Here is a 16,800-nt window from a genome sequence, read left to right as displayed (position 1 = left end):
GTTGGTAGATTGGGTGTACTGATGTTATAGAAGGTGGGTGCTTCTTTGTGATATACTGTATATAGTGCATATGAGGTTTATGTTTTGACTAGGTGCTTGGGGTGTAGTTTAGTTTGGAGAATGATATCATTGTCATCATGATAATCAAATTGATGTAGCTGCAGATACGTATTTTTTAGCGCTATCCAGTACCCGCCCAGTGCTACTATATATATCGATATAGGCACAATCACCTACTTGGGTAATTAATGACTCATCAAGTTAATCTAGACAAAGAAGCAAATGGCAGCGTGGTGTAGAGACTCTCGCGAGGAGGTGTCCAGCTTCTCCCTTGATCATGAACCATTGCAAATGCTATCGTGTTCTAGGGTGATCGATTTTCAAATTTCCCATTTTCAACGTCGTATACTTAGATTTATTCTGAGCTAAAATACACTTCAAAGAGATGCCACAAAGCCTAACGTCCCGACCTTTCTAAATTTGAAGGCACATATTTTCTCACTTCTCCATTAGCCGTATATCTCTCTCTAGGTTTCTCATTTAGCCCATATTTGCAAGTGTGTCAATTGTCATGCCAAAGGCTATGGCTGCCTCGCAAGTTAGATCTAGGAATATGCCATTCACAAATGGGTATGCATACGTCGTGGCTAGCCCAAGAAGAACAAAACCTACTCCACCCACCAAGGTATTTAGCATATTCCATTCTCTTTGAATTTTCTCTTTATTTGCTCTTGCTTGTCTCGCCTCTTCGAGAAAGATATCCCTTAGCCTTGCATTGTCCTTATACTTTTCCGCATTTCTCTCTGCTTCTTTTTCGTTCCTGTCTTCAACCGCTCCGGAATCGAAAAGGTACCGCACAACAGCCATATTAGCCTTCGTTCCTGCAACTCTTTTCTTTTTGACAACAACCTCGTGCACTAGCTGAGTTATCTCGGGCTTGTTTTTCAACATCTTCGAAATGATTTCTCGGGCAGCCGTTCTAGCCTGAACATTGGATTCGAAAGAGCTACGGTCATAGTAGTGATATCGATCCGTTTTAGCTCCGTTCCGAATGAGAGGGGCCCAGAACGTCTCCCCGCACTTCAATTCCTCCTCCCGTTTGAGGTGCATATTTTCTTGAGAGGTGTTCCACATATTGCTAAGGAGCATAACATTCGGGGCAAACCTCTTGCCGCATATCGCTTCAACGATGCTGATACTGTGAACGGCTGATCCTGCCATTCTGTTGTCTGTGATTCGGTGCATGTGTATGACTCCTGAAATGAGTTTACCAGCTCGATGGAACTGCTCTAGCCACGTTGAAATTTGAGAGAAGGCTAGGCTGTTACCAAACTTGGTGTCATTGAACCCCGGTGTATCGACGAGGACAACCTCGAAACCATCGACTGGTAAGTCAAGAGTAAATTCTTGGGTCTCGCTGGTTTCTTTGGGAAATTGTTTTTTTGTTTAGTCAATGAAGGAGAGCTCTTGCGTCTACCCATGCGCATGTCTGGGAGTTACAATTGTACAAAAGGGACTTGGCTTACTTGATTCCAGTCTGTGGCCTTTCTCCGGAGCATTGATAGATCCCATTGACGACATGGAATTTGCAATAAATGTGCTTTTACCAACACCAGTTTCTCCGGTGACTAGAATATATCGTTTCTATTTCCACGATTTAGTAATTATATAGGTTTGGATTGAGTTATACAATTTGGGGTTGTACCGGAAGCCCGGTCCTTTGCACTGAATTCTTCTCTGAGGAACTCATATTAAATGATCCGAAAACTGAAAGCATCGTGTTTGTTTAGCTCCGGGTTAGATATGTATAGGTACTGAGATATCCGTAGCGAGCAACTTTGGACCCAATCCGAGATTTACAGGTCGGTATTAGTCTAAGAATACAGCCAATTTATATTATTAGAGTGGTTTTCTTATAATTCTTATTAGAATATTTTTCGGGGAGGAGGGAGAGTTATCTACAAAGCGGGGAAACAAGATAAGGAATGCTAGATAACTGCTGACTTGGTCATTACTACGTATGTCTTTTAACGTAAGAAAATTCAATAGATATGCACGGTCTCGTACGTGGCCTTGCTGAAAAGGGTGTCAATACTTCGACTTTGGGTAAGTAGTTAGGCATACTGTGCAGGATACTTTGGTGCTGTGTAACATGTACATGGAAGTACTTTTGTACTCTTTGAAGATGCTGACGGTACAGCTGTAGATACTGTTTGACCACGAGTTTATTGTCGATTCGGTGAAGGGGTTCGAAGGTATATTGACCTTGGTATATACTTGAAGTGAGTGATTGATTAATTGGTTGAATCAATGGATGCGTGGTGCAAGTCTTGGATTATATTGCTTTAATCTATATGGTTGTGTGCCGATATCGATAATTGGTTCGAGGGTTGAAGTGGCTGTAAAAGGTGTAAGATCTGTTATGTGAATTACTATTCCTTAGATACTTTATCATTCTCAACATCTACAATAACCGGATTATGTATTGGATATCTCGATATTAGCTGGTCTGCTAAAGCTTTGAATGTACAACCGGTCGATGCGACGTTCGAATTCTAGCCATGTGGTTGTGGTGGAGGAGCTTGAGACCCCTGTTAATGTGTTGTGTGGTAGATGTGGGAAGCTTGATAAACGCCAAGACATTTGAAGCAGCATTTGGGAAGCGAGTTGTCGCGCATCCCAAAAAATTTCCACATCTTCAATCCTTCTTCCTTGCTCTTCACCAACTCCATCGACGCTCTTGAGTCACCCCTCCATCCCTCCAACATCACGGCTCAAACCTACCTTTCGCGCGCATCCACGCATCTCCCATATATTCGCAATGTCTGACTACGATGGTGGCGATGGCGGCGAGGCCGAGTAAGTGCTTCTCGCTTTTAAGCTTTGGCCACCTAGACCTTTGCTAACATACCAATCCATCTTCCCTTCAGGTTCAACGAAGGGTACGAGGAAGACCACTATGACGAAGATCACTTTGAGGACAACGAACCGTTCGATCGCGAAGAACACGATGCCGAAGAAGGAGACGAGGAAGTCGGTGATTCCAACGGGATGAATGGGATGCGAACTCACGGCACAGGACCTGATAACTTTGTCACGTCTGGTGATGTGGCTGCTATGGCTTCTGGCCAGGGACGTGGGGTTGTTGATGAGAATAAGAAGAAGATTCCGAATGATAAGAGGACTACTACGCCTTATATGACAAAGTACGAGAGGGCTAGGTTGTTGGGGACAAGGGCTTTACAGATCAGGTAATTCCATTTTTCTGTTTCCTCTAGGTTGAATAGAACTGGATTGGATATGGGATTTAGGAGCTAATGGGTTTGATAGTATGAATGCCCCAGTGTTGGTTGACACGGAAGGACAGACAGATCCTCTCAAAATCGCTTTGAAGGAGCTGAATGAGAAGAAGATTCCTTTGGTTGTTCGTCGGTACCTCCCTGATGGCTAGTAAGTTTTTGAATCTATACCCAACTTCTATATACCGCTTGTTATTTTGGTACTAATGGTATCTACTAAAGTTACGAGGATTGGACTTGCGAGGAGCTTCTTTAGGAGAAGGAGTGGCCTGATACGCGATACAATTCGAATAACGAACCCCCAGCCGCCAGTAGTGCCACGCCTTCTACTTTGTCTACTCCTATAGTGGATCATGGTAGCAGCGCGTCGACTCTTGTCTCCGTTCTAAGCTATCGGTAGTTATTTTTTACTGAAAACTGGAAACCGAAAAGAAATGAGGCGACACGGACTGGAACGAACGGTGGTGGTGGTGGAAGGGGAGAATGGTAGCTCTTTCAGAGAGTTATCAGATTTATGATATTTACAATTCATACTAAACTGTACAACATGGAGTTATGGTGTTCTTTTTTTCTCTCTCCCTTCGCCTTTTCGAAATTTTCTGTCTATCTAGAGAGCATGCTGCATCCTTTTGCTTTTTTCATATAATCATTATTCCCTCTGGATCCCTTTCTTTCTCTTTAAAATTGGTGAGAAACATATTTTCCATCTACATATCTGAACTGGCCCCCGTGAATGAATGCAATGGAATGTTATTTCCTTATTTCGGCCTTCCTTTCCCCCCATATCTTTGAGGAACGTCGGGGTGAGGCCGGGTGGGGGGGATGGGATGGCTGCGAGCCGTGATACTTTGAAATCCCCCCCACTGTCGATTTTATGCAGGGTTAAGCTTAAATACCCTGTGATACCAGGGTGATATCCTCGAATTCACACCACTAACTAAGCTCCCAGGCCACAATCAATGCAATTGCCGGGCAAGCTTATAATAAGACAGCACAGCAGTGCATGAAATCTGAGGGGCCGTGCCGTGGGGATGGGATACTGTATAGCACAGTTCTTATTATCCACGGCCATGACCACCTGTTACTATTACTGTTGCTGTTGGAGTGGTGGGAGCTCCAGGCCTGGGTGCTTGGTAGCTACTGGGAGCTGGCTGGCGTATCGATAAGAAGCTAGGCGGGCGGGCGCTGGACGTGAATTTCGTCATAAAGCAAGGAGGGACCACTTAAAATACCGTTCTCCAGAACTTCATTCTTCAAGTCATTCAACTTCAAGCCCACGCTCAATCGACCGATTATATAGAAACAAGGACCCTGTGTTTACCCTGCAGTTCTAATCACTCATTCTCTCGCTCGTAGCTTTATTCTCTTTTTTTGTCACAAAAGCTTCATCACTATCATCACCATCCAGAATACAGAATACACATACACTGATTAGGTACCTCTACGAGAGACAGCAGTAAAGATGGCCGACCAGCAGCAACAGCTCGACAACCGTTACCTTCCTACCGTCGCCATTTTGACGCCTGGCGAGATGGGTACAGGTATCGGTATAATGCTCCGACACTACGGCTATACCGTCGCTACCCAATTACACGGTCGAAGGTAATTCATTATCTGTATAGCTCGTTCGTTTCATGGCCATGATCTAATTGTATTCTAATATACTGTAGTGAGTACACGGTCACACGGGCTCGCGATGCTCAATTCCACTGCTACCCATCCGACGAGGACATCATCGCCGAGTGTACTTACGTCTTCTCCATCGTCCCACCCGCCGAAGCTATTAGCACCGCTCGCAGAATCGCAGAGGCAGCTGTCAGCTTTGCTTCGACGGCCATTGCTCCGGAACACCCACCTGCCCCTCTTTACTTCCTTGATTTGAACGCCACATCTCCAGCAACGGCACGTGCTATTGCTGCTCTGTTCAACGGTATCAATATTCAACTTGCTAATAATCCTGCCGGGCGGAAAATCGTCTTTGTTGACGGAGCGATCATTGGAGGACCGCCAAAGTTGGATCCACACAATGGAGAGTGGTTCAAGCCCAATATTATGCTCAGCGGACCGTTGAAGCTTTCTTTGACGGCGTTCAACGAGCACGATGATGCTACTACGCTTGTGGAGACAGAAGAGGATGATGGGGAGGTTTTGGAGAGGGTTTTGGGGGTTAAGTGGGTTGGAAATGAGATTGGGCAGGCGAGTGGAGTTAAAATGTGCTTTGCAAGTCTTACGAAGGTGTGTGTGCATATCGTATTTCATCATTTTTATGCTTGAGTGGGTGATTTGGCTAATTTTTTGCGGGGGGGATTTCAAAGGGATTGACGGCTCTTGCTATCGAGTCGTTTACGACAGCTGCATCATTGGGATTACTCAAGCCGCTGCAGGACCAACTCGCCGAGAAGACACCCCTGATTTCCAGCTTTGTCAATAATGCCATCGTTCAAATGCCACCCAAGGCTTACCGTTGGGTCGGCGAGATGGAGGAAATCGCAGATACCTTCCACGAAGAAGGCGGGTTTGACAAGACTATCTATCAAGGTACAGCAGAGGTGTTCAGGACTATCAATGAGGATACGGAACTTGGGAGGGAGAGGACGGGACTGCGAACGCGAGGTAAGACGGTTGAGGATGTTACAACGCTGCTTGCAGAGGGGATGAAGCATCGTAGGGAAAGGCTTTCGAGGGCTGCGACGGCGGTTGATCCCTCGGCCTCCAAGACGAACCCTAAGCTGGCGGAGGCGCTGAGCGGGCTGAATATCGCGGAAGAGAAATAGGTTGGGGGAAGTAGTACAGTCATACATAAATAGGGCCCCCGTCCTTGTCGACCGTTTTTTTTTGTCCCCCCGCCTTTCCGCAGGTATTTTGGTTTCTTCTTCTTTCCTTCGAACAGCTATTGTGTGACGAAGGACGACAGGAAACGGACGGGATGGAATGGTGGGGTTGTTTTGACTCTTACCTACTTCGCTGTTCGATACTTTTATGCTCGTCGGGATCGGTATCGGGTTCTTGCGTCTTTCCACCCCCCTCCTCTTCCTCTCTTCCTGTGTTCGAACTTCTATTGTGATTCATGGGTGTTTAGTTTCGTTTTTCTTTCTTTCTCCTTCGCTTTTTTTCTTACTTCCCGATTAATTATTATTCTTATCCTAGCCTTCTTTTTTTTTTCGATTAAAAACAGCGTCTGTTGATTGTGAGCAAGAGAAACCAAAAATATCTTCTGTTTTTTTTACTATCTTTCCTTTCCAATCAACTATTCCTACTAAGCCTAAAAAGCACTTACTAAGCAAGTAATTATAATATTACTATCTATATATAAGTATTACTTTACCTATCTTTCGGATGAGAATTAATCAATCGATCGATTGAATACGGAATGCAAATGGCGTTGAGGGACTAATGCAGAGTACTTTATATATAAATGTTTACAGCAGCGGCAGCAGCTGCATGGGAGCAACCTACCTAAGTACTTAACTAGTACTATAGTAAGCTAGATTAGCTAGATTAGCTAGATTAGCTGTACAGCGAACATTGAATGTGAACCGTGGCCTGGCCAAGGTGGATCTCAACAGGTCCCAACGGATTAGAGAACTTAAACTGTCCCCCTCGTACATACATAAGGTTCCCATACCGGCATACATACATACATATAAGTCCTTACGTAGGTACTCAGACATACATCGTACATACATAACATGATGGAATCCATACATACATGGCATGTGCATGCAGAGCCCAGCTGTAGCTAGTGGATGTTAAGGGAACCCGAGAAACGATACGCATGCGAAGCGATAAAACAGAAGACCCAAAATTTAAAAGCCGAAAGAGAAAGAAAACGGAAAAGGCTATTAGAATACTTAGGGAGGTATACTGGGGGTTGGACGAAGAAGAAAAAAGACGATAACGGGAAGAAACGACTGTTTTTTGCCGAATGCGATGTGGAATCGCAAGCAGAGAAAAAAACAGCTCATTCGATTATGATGACTGTTATCTGTATACGCACGTACTGTTTGATATATTTTGAATCATTCGGGGTTTTTTGATTCCCAACAAAGGGAAATACTTTGTGAATTGGAAATGTTGTACTTACATAAGGATACGTACTGTATTGATGTAACCGGTATGTAATGGGATTGCCGGTGCAGCGTGTGGGTGTGGATTGCATTCCCGACGATGCAGGAATATCGACACCACATACTGCTACTGCTATTACTTCAGAGACCACAGATAGATAGCAGGATAGCTGAGAATATATCCCCGACGCGGGCGGCATGGGCATGCTGTGCGTGGGACGAGGGGTACCGTCTTATTGGGTGGGTCTGGTTGGTGTTCTCATCGGGTGGGGGGGAATCGAATCTGAACGGGATATGGATATGGATCGCAATTTCCCCTCATTCGTTCATTCACTCACTCAGTCACCCACTCACTCTGCTAGAAAGTATACCATTCTTGAAAGGAACCTCTCTCTCTCTGTGTCTCTCTCTCAGTTCTCCTCTGTGATTGTGACAGTGACGGTGTGTACTTTCTGTATATGAGGTTTAGGTATTTAGTGATAATGAATAGTAATATTATGGGGTTGTATAGTATACAGAAGCATATAGAAGAATAGAGGGATAGACGAGGAAGGAGTAGTCGCAGCCGGCCGAAGGATGGCCAACCCCCCCGTTTTACTTCTGTCTCTGTCTGTGTCTTCTCATCGTATCATTCATTCATCCATTCACTCATTCATTACCATCATCATCATTATCATCAATAACTACAACAACTACTAGGCGCTACTCTTTGACCGCTGGGTTTATCGTGCCTGTTAATTCTATATATCGAAAACACAAGTGTGGACTAATATATTATATTATATTATACTACACCATCCGCATCGAATCCTTCAACAGCGCCACTTTGTTGATAGGTCGATTGATTGATTGATGGCAGCTGTGCCTTAATTGTATTAGATTCCGTCTGCACCGCAGCGTCGTTGGGCGGCCAATCCGATCAATCGAATCTTCTCGTCTCGGATAGTTACTTAGTCCTCAGTTACTAACTAAGTTACCAGGCCAGGCCAGGTTCCTAAGGATACTTGACTGGGAGCGGTTAGTGCACCACATACACACTCTCCATCCATCCCGAACCTCTTCCTCTTCTTATATCATATCATATCACTCCTGCTACCTCCTTCTTCTTCTTCTTCCTCTTCTTCTTCTTCTTCTTCTTCTTCTTCTTCTACTCAATATCTTTCTAAATCAAATTTCCAAAAAGAATCACCAAGAATCCATCCAACCGAAACTGAACTCTTTTTATTTTTCGGAACGAAACGATCCAACGAAATCCCAACGACTGAACCGAATCGCCAGCTAGTTTAGACTAGCAGCTAATCGAGCCAAACGTACGGACGGACGACCAGCGTATCCCCCCCATACATTACATTACATTACATTGCATCTATCCATATTCACCCGATTCGCTCTCCCATTCACCCGTCTCCTCCCCGAGTATATTGCTAGAGCTTCAGCAATAATCTAGGAGAGTAGCTCGTAGGGAACGAGTAGATCTAGAAAACCAAGAACAACCAGTGAATTTGGCCTCTCGTCAAGTGCCCCGTGCCGACTTAATGCCAGCACCTCCCTCCTTTGACGCCCCGAATCCCGCATCCCCCTATAATAACACCTATCAGCAGCAAGCCGTCCAACGCCAATCTCTCTATCAAAGAGCCCAAGCGCAAAATCTCGATCGCTTTGGACCTAGTAGTGGTCAGACCGGTGGTAACAGTAACGGCAATAGCAATAACAATAGCAATAACAACGGGAACGTTGATAGTAAGAGTTTGATCGGTGGGAGGTTTAAGATATACCCTAGAGAATTGTAAGTAACAATTCGTTTTTTTTTACTGTTTCATAACGAATCATAATTGTATCATTACTACATACTATATTTGTTATTATCCCTTTCACCACCTACGGACACTTGTAATAGCAAGTAGTAGTTACCACTGCTACTACTGGTGCTAGTGCCTGGCCCCCTTAGCTTTCTCCATTTTTGGCCGATCTTGTTGCTTCGCTGTTACATCATTCGGCTTGTCGCCGTGGGTCTCTTATCTGTTCCCTTGAAGCTGCAAGTTACCACCTACATTCACAACAGAAAAAGGTTGCCCCCTAAGTGCTTAGGTACACTAAAGTCGGCAAGCAAGCCACCAAGCTTCGGTTCGAGCTAACTATCAATCACATCACTCTTCTCAAAGAAGAAGTGAAGTGAAGTGGTGGTGGTACCGACTTACTTACGTAGCATGGAGGCTAGCTAGCCTAACCCCCTTAGCTTGAAGTTCTGCTTGAGTCATCTGATGCTACCTCCATGTAGGCAGTACGCAACCTTAGCGGCGAATGACAGACCCAGACCAACCCTTCCCAGGCACGGAGCAGGAACAAGAGGCAGAAAGCAGGCACCCGACAGGGCCATTTTTGGGTGCCCATGTCCATGTTCTTGAGGCCTTTATATATCATGCCGTCAGCGTCATGCTCTTCTCTCTGTCGACGGCATTTATATACAAAGGTCCCATCGATACTGCGTCTGCCCCCGAGTTGCCCTGCCCTCCCTGCCTGTTGATCACAACGCATCTGACCTCATCCCAACACATCGCTCGACGTTGACGCTTTGAGACACATTGCTGCTTGAAACTCGCTCTACCTCAACGCTGCTTTCATCCCGCTTCGCTCTTTAAACCCCAAATCTCCATATCCACAAATATCCTTTTTAAAATTTCCCTTGTCAAAGAAGGAGAAGGAGAAGCCAAGTTCCGATTCCTCCTTGGTAGTCTTTTTTTTTTTTTTTCGAAGATACACATCCCGTAATTTGCAACCTCTTTTCTTCTTTTCTGTTGTGGTAGTCATCACCGTTATCTGCACCAGCACTGTCATCGTTGTTCCCTGAAATCGTTCAATTCACTCCGATAACCCTCCTCGAGGGGGATATTTCCCTTATATACAAGCTAGCTATAGCTTCAGTGTTCATATCCGATTAAGGATAAACCAAAATCAAAGCTAACCTCATGCCTCGTCGCAAACCGCGCCGCTCCGAGGACGACAGTAATAGAACCTTCCCCCCCCAGGTCCAGCCGCAGCAGGCCCAACAGAAGACTACATCTCCGTTACTCTCCGCATTCACAACCGCCTCCTCTCTCCCCTTCAACCTTCTGGGTAACTCTCCTCCCCCGTCCGTATCGCCACAACATTTAAGTACATCCCCAAACCTCCACGGACCAGCAGGGGAGTACGGTAACCCCCAGAATCATATCTCGATCCCAAACTCCTTCCCCAGATCTTACCATTCCCAAATACCCGGTGGTGTTGGCGGTGGGACACCTCGTGCGATAAGTCCGCCAACGGGTCTCGGTGGACGGGCCTTACAGCATCATGGCTCCTCCTACCCTTCGTTCCCAGATCAGAGGGGTACTAGCGTGTACGCTACTAGTCCGACCCCGAGCCATCTGTCTGGAAGAGGTGGACCGCGGCCACCGGCACATTCGGGACATCTGAAACCCGGAGATGGCGGATGGGCATTTTCGTTTGATATACTAGATGATCTCGAAGGGATTATTGGATCGGAATCAGCTCAGAAAGCTTCGGGGAATGGCGTCGTTGGAACTGACGTTGTTTGTTTGGGCTGGGACGGCGGTGTTGATGTTTGGAAGGTTGGAAGAGGTGTCGTAGAGCTTCTTGCAAGGATGAGTGGTTTGCCAGGAACTGTTATCGGTGCTAAGGTAAGAAACAGATGATATTGTGTAGCTGCATCTGGTTTAGTGACTTTTTTGGGGGGTACATGATACTAATGACGTCATTTCGTAGATTCTACCCACGCCTCGCCGAGACGACCCCAACGCACACTTACGCCCACTGATCTGCCTCGTTATGCACTCACCTGTTGTCCCAAAACACGTGGATGACGAAAACGAGGACGGATCACCGACTCCGTCGGAAAATTCGAGGCCGACGAGTGCTGCTTCAAATAGGTCTGCGGACCAGCTTCCGAGACACCAGGCAGAAGAGTATCAAACATCCGTAGAAATATACTCGCTGTCACGAAGAACTCACGTAGCTACGTTGTACAAGTCGCCATACATCCCAGTTGGTGTAAATGGTATTCCTGCACCTCTCGGAATCCGGGTCGAAGTTTCAAACATCGGCGGTACCGGAAATATTGTCGCCGTGGGAATCGCGGGAACCGGTGAAGTCTTCTTGTTCGCGGACTCCAAACCCGCTGGAACACGCAAGAGACGATCTGGAGTAGTTGACGACCGATCATGGCACTGTTGGGGCAAAGTCTGGACGAACATATACGTAGAGGGCAGAGGTAGCTCTTCTGGGAGCTTCAACGCTGAATATGGCAGCGAGAACCTGCCAAGTGTTAAAGCTGGTTTGCCGATCTTTTCCCTCGAGGGCAGGTGGTTAGCCTACTGTCCTCCTTCACCCAGCGCTCAGGCTTTGAGAATGGGCACACCTCTTCCCCCCGTCGGGGGAACTGCAATCGGCGCACCACATTTGCCAAATCCAGCAGTCCCACAACCACAAGCCAATACGTATGTCGACGTCCCTGAAGACGAGCCGATGCTTAATCGTGTTGCCAGAGAGGTTACACAAGAGGTCATCCGGGGCGCCAAGTGGATGGGAGAACAAGGAATCCGTGCCATGAAGAATTATTGGAACGGGTACAATAGTGCTAGCAATAGTAACGGCAACAGCCCGCCGGGAGCTGGCGTTAAGATTGGTCCTAATCCTGCAGGTAGCAATGGTGTTAGTGCGCTAGGCATGCAGGTCCAGGAGATGCGGGACCGGGAGCGGGAACTTGCATCTCTTGGCCCTGGTAGCGGCATATCCCCTGGAAAGAACGGATACCAGGGTAACGGGAACAATTCTGGTCTTGCTATTTCTAATTCTTCGGAGTCTGTCGTTATCTCGATTATGGATCTTGGTAAGGGCATGGCTCAGAGTCAGAAGAACGAGCCCCTGACCCCCCAGACTACGTTCCAGCCTTTACAGGGAGCCAGTTTCCTTTCCTTTGCACCCGGCGGGATGGCTTTGTTAGTTGTTAGCAACAAGGGAGATGTGGTTCATGTTTGGGATTTGCTAAAGGCTATGCATCAACCACCTGTATCTGCAAACGCTCAATCAAAAGGCGGGAAATCTAGCCCCAGCGCCGCCGATGCTTCTGCTATTGCCGTCAACGGTAGGCTCGCAAACGGGCATCATGCAGGTAGGCATGTCAGACAAATTGCCAGGTTTACCCGTATGACGGTTGCACACGTCATCGATGTGGTTTGGTCAGCTCCGAAGGGAGACAAACTCGCCATCGTCACCGAGAAAGGAACTGTTCACTTTTATGACATGCCCGGCAACGCTTACCAATGGCCGCCACCAAAGCGATCCATCCCACAACCAAAACCTCAACAAGGTGGAGTTAGCGGTATGGTCAGCTCGGCCGGACAAGCCGCTGCAAATCTGTTGACGAACGCCCAACCTCTCGTTGTTGCTGCCCGCCGGAGGAGAAGAAGCTCCAGCGGCAGCGCTAATGGCTATGGCACGAGTACTGGAAAGGACAGTACGCTTGGAAGTAGCAGCAACTCCGCACCACAAGCGAATGCTACACTTCATCGAGTTTCCCTCCCATACGGGCCTGGAACCCCAGGAATGGGATTTGTCAAGTTCCTTGGTGGGAAAGAGTATGGTTATGTCGCAATGATCGGAGGCGGGACCCTGAGGATCTATGAGAGCAAGACCTCTACAGTTGCTAGAAGAAAATCGTCGTCCCATGACGGTGGTGTTGTCACCAACGGCTGGTTGGAGTACGAGCTCCCAGGTTTGCCGGAGGGTGTCCCCACCGGTATTCCGGAACCTCTGGAAGATGAGGAGGAACCCACTTCTCCAATTTCAGTTGGTGAAGAAAATACAAAGACCGAGCCAACGGTACTGCCAGGATACTGGGGCGGAAAACTCCCCGCTCCTCCACCTACCTCCAAAAATAAAGATCTGCAAAAGGAACATATCGATACACCACTTTCCTACGCTGAGATTGATACCAACCCTCCATACCCTCCAATCCACTCTGACCGACATGTTACCCTTTCAGTTTTTAAGGAAGAAAACTCCATTGCCGCTAGTGCTACTTGGCACCTCAATATTGCTCCATCCAACGACACTGTTTGGGTTTTCGGTAGAAACATTCCCTTTGAAAAACTGGACATTGGTTTCGCTAAAGGCGATGTGGAATTCGTGGAGAGTAGCGATGGTTTGGTCGAGGCTATGGAGAGCGGCATGAGATTTGAGGAACGTCAGCAGCAGCAGCTGCTGCAACTCCCAAAGCCGTCTAGATCTAGAACTTCTCGCATCTCCACCCCACCTCAGATCTCGGAGGTTGTCGAGGAGCCGATGATATACGAGATTCCGTCAGCATCTTCGATCAATACTCTCCCAAAGCCAACGAAGGTCACCGCTGGAGTTGGGGGGAAGAAGAAGAAGAAGGGCAGCAAGCGCGTGGATCCACCAGCCAATGCCTTCGGCGACGAAGGCTTCTTTGAGGAAGGAGCCGAAGTTTTGGATGAGAACAAGAGGAAACAGTAGAGCTAAGCCTCTTGTATTTCTTTCCTCTTTGGCCTTCTTTTGCTTTTCCACGGCTTTAAACCCCCCTTCTCCCGAAATTATCGGCTTTCATCTTCTTTTCTCAATGGTTTTGTGGTCTAGTCGTTCTCATAAAGAGAGACACGCAAATCTACTGGTTTCTTCTTCTACTTCCCATGCGTCACTCAACTTGGCAGCGTTCGTTTCTACCCTGTCTGTTTAATACTTTTTGCTCCCTTTCGCTTTTGCGCTTGATGTTTTATTCGGCTGCATGTCATCTGGAAGTTCTTTTTCTTTTTTTATCAAATAATTACTGGGTGTATTTTGGCATGAACCGGGGCGTTCTTTTTGTGATAAATTCAACTTTCTTTTTCCCTTTCTATATTTCAATACCTACCTTAAGCATTATTCCCCAACAGTCCGAGATGGATCTTGCATATCTCTTTTTATTTTATTTCTTTATTTTGTTACCGTGGATGTCCTTTTCCTTATCTTCCCATTTTTATAGACCTCCCACCTATACCCTTTGAGTCCCAGGAGAACAAGAAATCTAAGAACGTTACATACCCCACCCACAAATTTCATGTTATTTTTGGCGTCATTGATGTGTTTTTCCTCTCTCTCACCCATTTTTTTTTATATCCCACAATGAATGATGTCTCTTGCACGATACCCGACAAATTTCCACAGAGACTCCAAGTTTGACATATATATATACTATAGTGCGTGCTAACATAACTCCACTTTTTATTTTTCTTTTTTGTTTCTTTTTTGTTTCAGTAACACATATACCATGGAGAAAACCCTCATATTGAAAGGAAAGACGGATTGGAGTTTTTTTTCATCTTTTTTTTCATCATTTTATTTTTAATTTATGGTTTTATGTTTACGGGGTGGCTTTTTTCAACATGTATTTTCTATATTTCGGTGTAACGTGTTAACGGGGGTTGGGTGGATGGTGAAGATGGAGGTGGGGAGGGGGTGGCTTTAAGATTGATATCAAGGTCGAGAGAGCTCGAGATGGTGGGTCCTTTTTTTTATACGACGATCTACCTTTTTCTTCTTCTTTTTTTCTGTTTTAATATCAAATTGAATCGAATATATGTATTACCAGAATGACTTTTCCTTCTTTTCTCGTCTCATCTTATCTTGTCTTTTCTCTCTTCTCTCCCCTCTCTTCTCTACTCCTTTTGTGATCTATTTTCTTCTCTTCTGTCATACCTCTTTTTGTGTTATTACTGTTTTTTTTTATTACTTTGTCTTTTTTGAAAGGTGGAAACGGCGGGATATGGAGAGTTTAAGTTGAAAAATAACGGGAAAAAAAAGGGAAAAGGATGAATGAATGAATGGATGATGGGGGGAAAGATTGGACGAGTTTGGATATGAGAGTGTGAGATTGTGCGGGATACCTATATAAAATTTATTCACGGTAACTATGGATGGTGGGTGTGATGGATGGTCATATGGAGTGGACTATTAGGAAAGGATATATATGGAAGAGAAGAGGGGGGGGGGGAAGTACGAGTGTGCAATTATGAGATTATATTGATATAATCCGGGGGGGGGGGGGGGGCTTACAATTACTTAGGAATTTCGGAGCTAGAAATACTTCTCGCCTACGCTGGCTAACTTAACTTGGACGTCTCTGTCAACACACTTTTGATGTTGCATTTTTCACCTGTACCGGCGTGGAATATATCGATTGTGAATTATAAGATCTTGTCTCTAGTGGATTCTGTCTGAAGATTACTGATGTATTCCATGTTAAACTGGATGAATATAAATTGAAACAAATACTAAATAACAAATTTCGCGACCTTGTTGAATGAACAAAAATTATCTACGCAGGCATAGTAAGGATAATATAGCTAGAGCCAAAAACGAGACTGTGACTAAAATCTTCAATCCTGTTCTGTTGAAGATGTCTGTTTACCTCCTTCTTTTACTTCTTCTCCCGTAATAGATCGCTTTTTATAATTTCCAGACCTTAAACCTCCATACCCCGAAAGCGGGCCCCTCAACCAACTCAAGTCCTTTTGGTTCGGGTCCCTCTGATCCGGTCCCTCCAAATAATACGGTTCCTTCGTTCCGGGGACCAATTCCCGCTCAGTTTCCTCTATCAACCAAGGGACGGTAGACTCCGTCCCAAGGCCTTCCCAAGTCATACTAAAACCACCCGCATTCCTCGGCGTCCACCTCCACGCCGGATTCTGAGCCTTCGCCCAAAAGGGTACCCGATTCAAAGCATCCTGATATTCCTCAATGGTGGTATCCGGGTCATACTTTGGGTCGCGCATAATAATCTGACAGACACAATTATACCAGAGTTTACATCGTTGGAGGATATAATCGACCGAACAATGGGCGGTGGTGGTAGGAGGGATTCTCGGAGTTGTGACTAGATCTCCTTGCTCGGTGCAGTCGCAATAGGCGCAGAGGCTTCTTTGGCGTTGCATGCGTGTGAATGTAGGACCGGGTCGTACTCTTGGGTCTGGGCGCCTGTTGTATGAGGCCGGCCCCAATCGAGGATAGACGTTGGAGTCTGGGTCCATTTGGTTAATTACATATTCCATTTCTGGACAAAATCTTATCCAGCCGTAGAATATTCTGCTGCTGATTGCTCTGGTACTGAATCCTAGTGAGGTATCGTCATCTGGTGGTAGTGGTTTAGGGGATTCGTGGGAGGGTGTGATGACGGTTGAGTTTATTTGGTTCTCCTCCTTCTCCTCCTTCTCCTCCACTTTCTGCTGCTGCCGCTGCCATACTGTCTGATTGCCGGTGCTGGTAATATTGCTAGAGGGAGTATTATATAATTCTGGAGGTCCTTTCCCCCGTACAGGCGGTGTTACCAATGCCTCCAAAAATGGTATGCAGCTAAACACCAGAAGAGCCTTGGAGAGAAGCAT

General features: G+C 46.1%; 6 protein-coding genes across 6 annotated transcripts; 4 read left to right on the top strand and 2 right to left on the bottom strand.

The window, feature by feature from the left end:
• Positions 1-540: 540 nt before the first annotated feature.
• Positions 541-1,245, bottom strand: AOL_s00083g214 (uncharacterized protein; the record flags this gene model as incomplete). The annotated part of the gene is made up of 1 exon (XM_011125393.1): positions 541-1,245. The coding sequence occupies one exon, from the start codon at positions 1,243-1,245 to the stop codon at positions 541-543; it is 705 nt and encodes a 234-aa protein (XP_011123695.1).
• A 1,576-nt stretch (positions 1,246-2,821) lies between these two features.
• On the top strand, positions 2,822-3,555 carry AOL_s00083g213 (uncharacterized protein; the record flags this gene model as incomplete). Its single annotated transcript, XM_011125392.1, has 4 exons — positions 2,822-2,859; positions 2,931-3,251; positions 3,331-3,450; positions 3,522-3,555. The coding sequence occupies 4 exons, from the start codon at positions 2,822-2,824 to the stop codon at positions 3,553-3,555; spliced, it is 513 nt and encodes a 170-aa protein (XP_011123694.1).
• Positions 3,556-4,761: 1,206 nt separating this feature from the next.
• Positions 4,762-6,073, top strand: AOL_s00083g212 (uncharacterized protein; the record flags this gene model as incomplete). The annotated part of the gene is made up of 3 exons (XM_011125391.1): positions 4,762-4,901; positions 4,970-5,534; positions 5,615-6,073. The coding sequence occupies 3 exons, from the start codon at positions 4,762-4,764 to the stop codon at positions 6,071-6,073; spliced, it is 1,164 nt and encodes a 387-aa protein (XP_011123693.1).
• A 2,828-nt stretch (positions 6,074-8,901) lies between these two features.
• On the top strand, positions 8,902-9,314 carry AOL_s00083g211 (uncharacterized protein; the record flags this gene model as incomplete). Its single annotated transcript, XM_011125390.1, has 2 exons — positions 8,902-9,152; positions 9,299-9,314. 2 exons carry the CDS (start codon positions 8,902-8,904, stop codon positions 9,312-9,314), a joined length of 267 nt encoding a protein of 88 aa, XP_011123692.1.
• A 1,018-nt stretch (positions 9,315-10,332) lies between these two features.
• Positions 10,333-13,897, top strand: AOL_s00083g210 (uncharacterized protein; the record flags this gene model as incomplete). Its single annotated transcript, XM_011125389.1, has 2 exons — positions 10,333-11,043; positions 11,129-13,897. The coding sequence occupies 2 exons, from the start codon at positions 10,333-10,335 to the stop codon at positions 13,895-13,897; spliced, it is 3,480 nt and encodes a 1,159-aa protein (XP_011123691.1).
• Positions 13,898-15,795: 1,898 nt separating this feature from the next.
• Positions 15,796-16,800, bottom strand: AOL_s00083g209 (uncharacterized protein; the record flags this gene model as incomplete). Its single annotated transcript, XM_011125388.1, has 1 exon — positions 15,796-16,800. The coding sequence occupies one exon, from the start codon at positions 16,798-16,800 to the stop codon at positions 15,796-15,798; it is 1,005 nt and encodes a 334-aa protein (XP_011123690.1).

The sequence above is a fragment of the Orbilia oligospora genome (assembly GCF_000225545.1).
Source record: "Orbilia oligospora ATCC 24927 unplaced genomic scaffold scaffold00083, whole genome shotgun sequence".
In the NCBI taxonomy this organism is placed as follows: domain Eukaryota; kingdom Fungi; phylum Ascomycota; class Orbiliomycetes; order Orbiliales; family Orbiliaceae; genus Orbilia; species Orbilia oligospora.
Note: the sequence above shows the minus strand (reverse complement) of the source record. Positions and strands in the feature narration are given on the sequence as shown.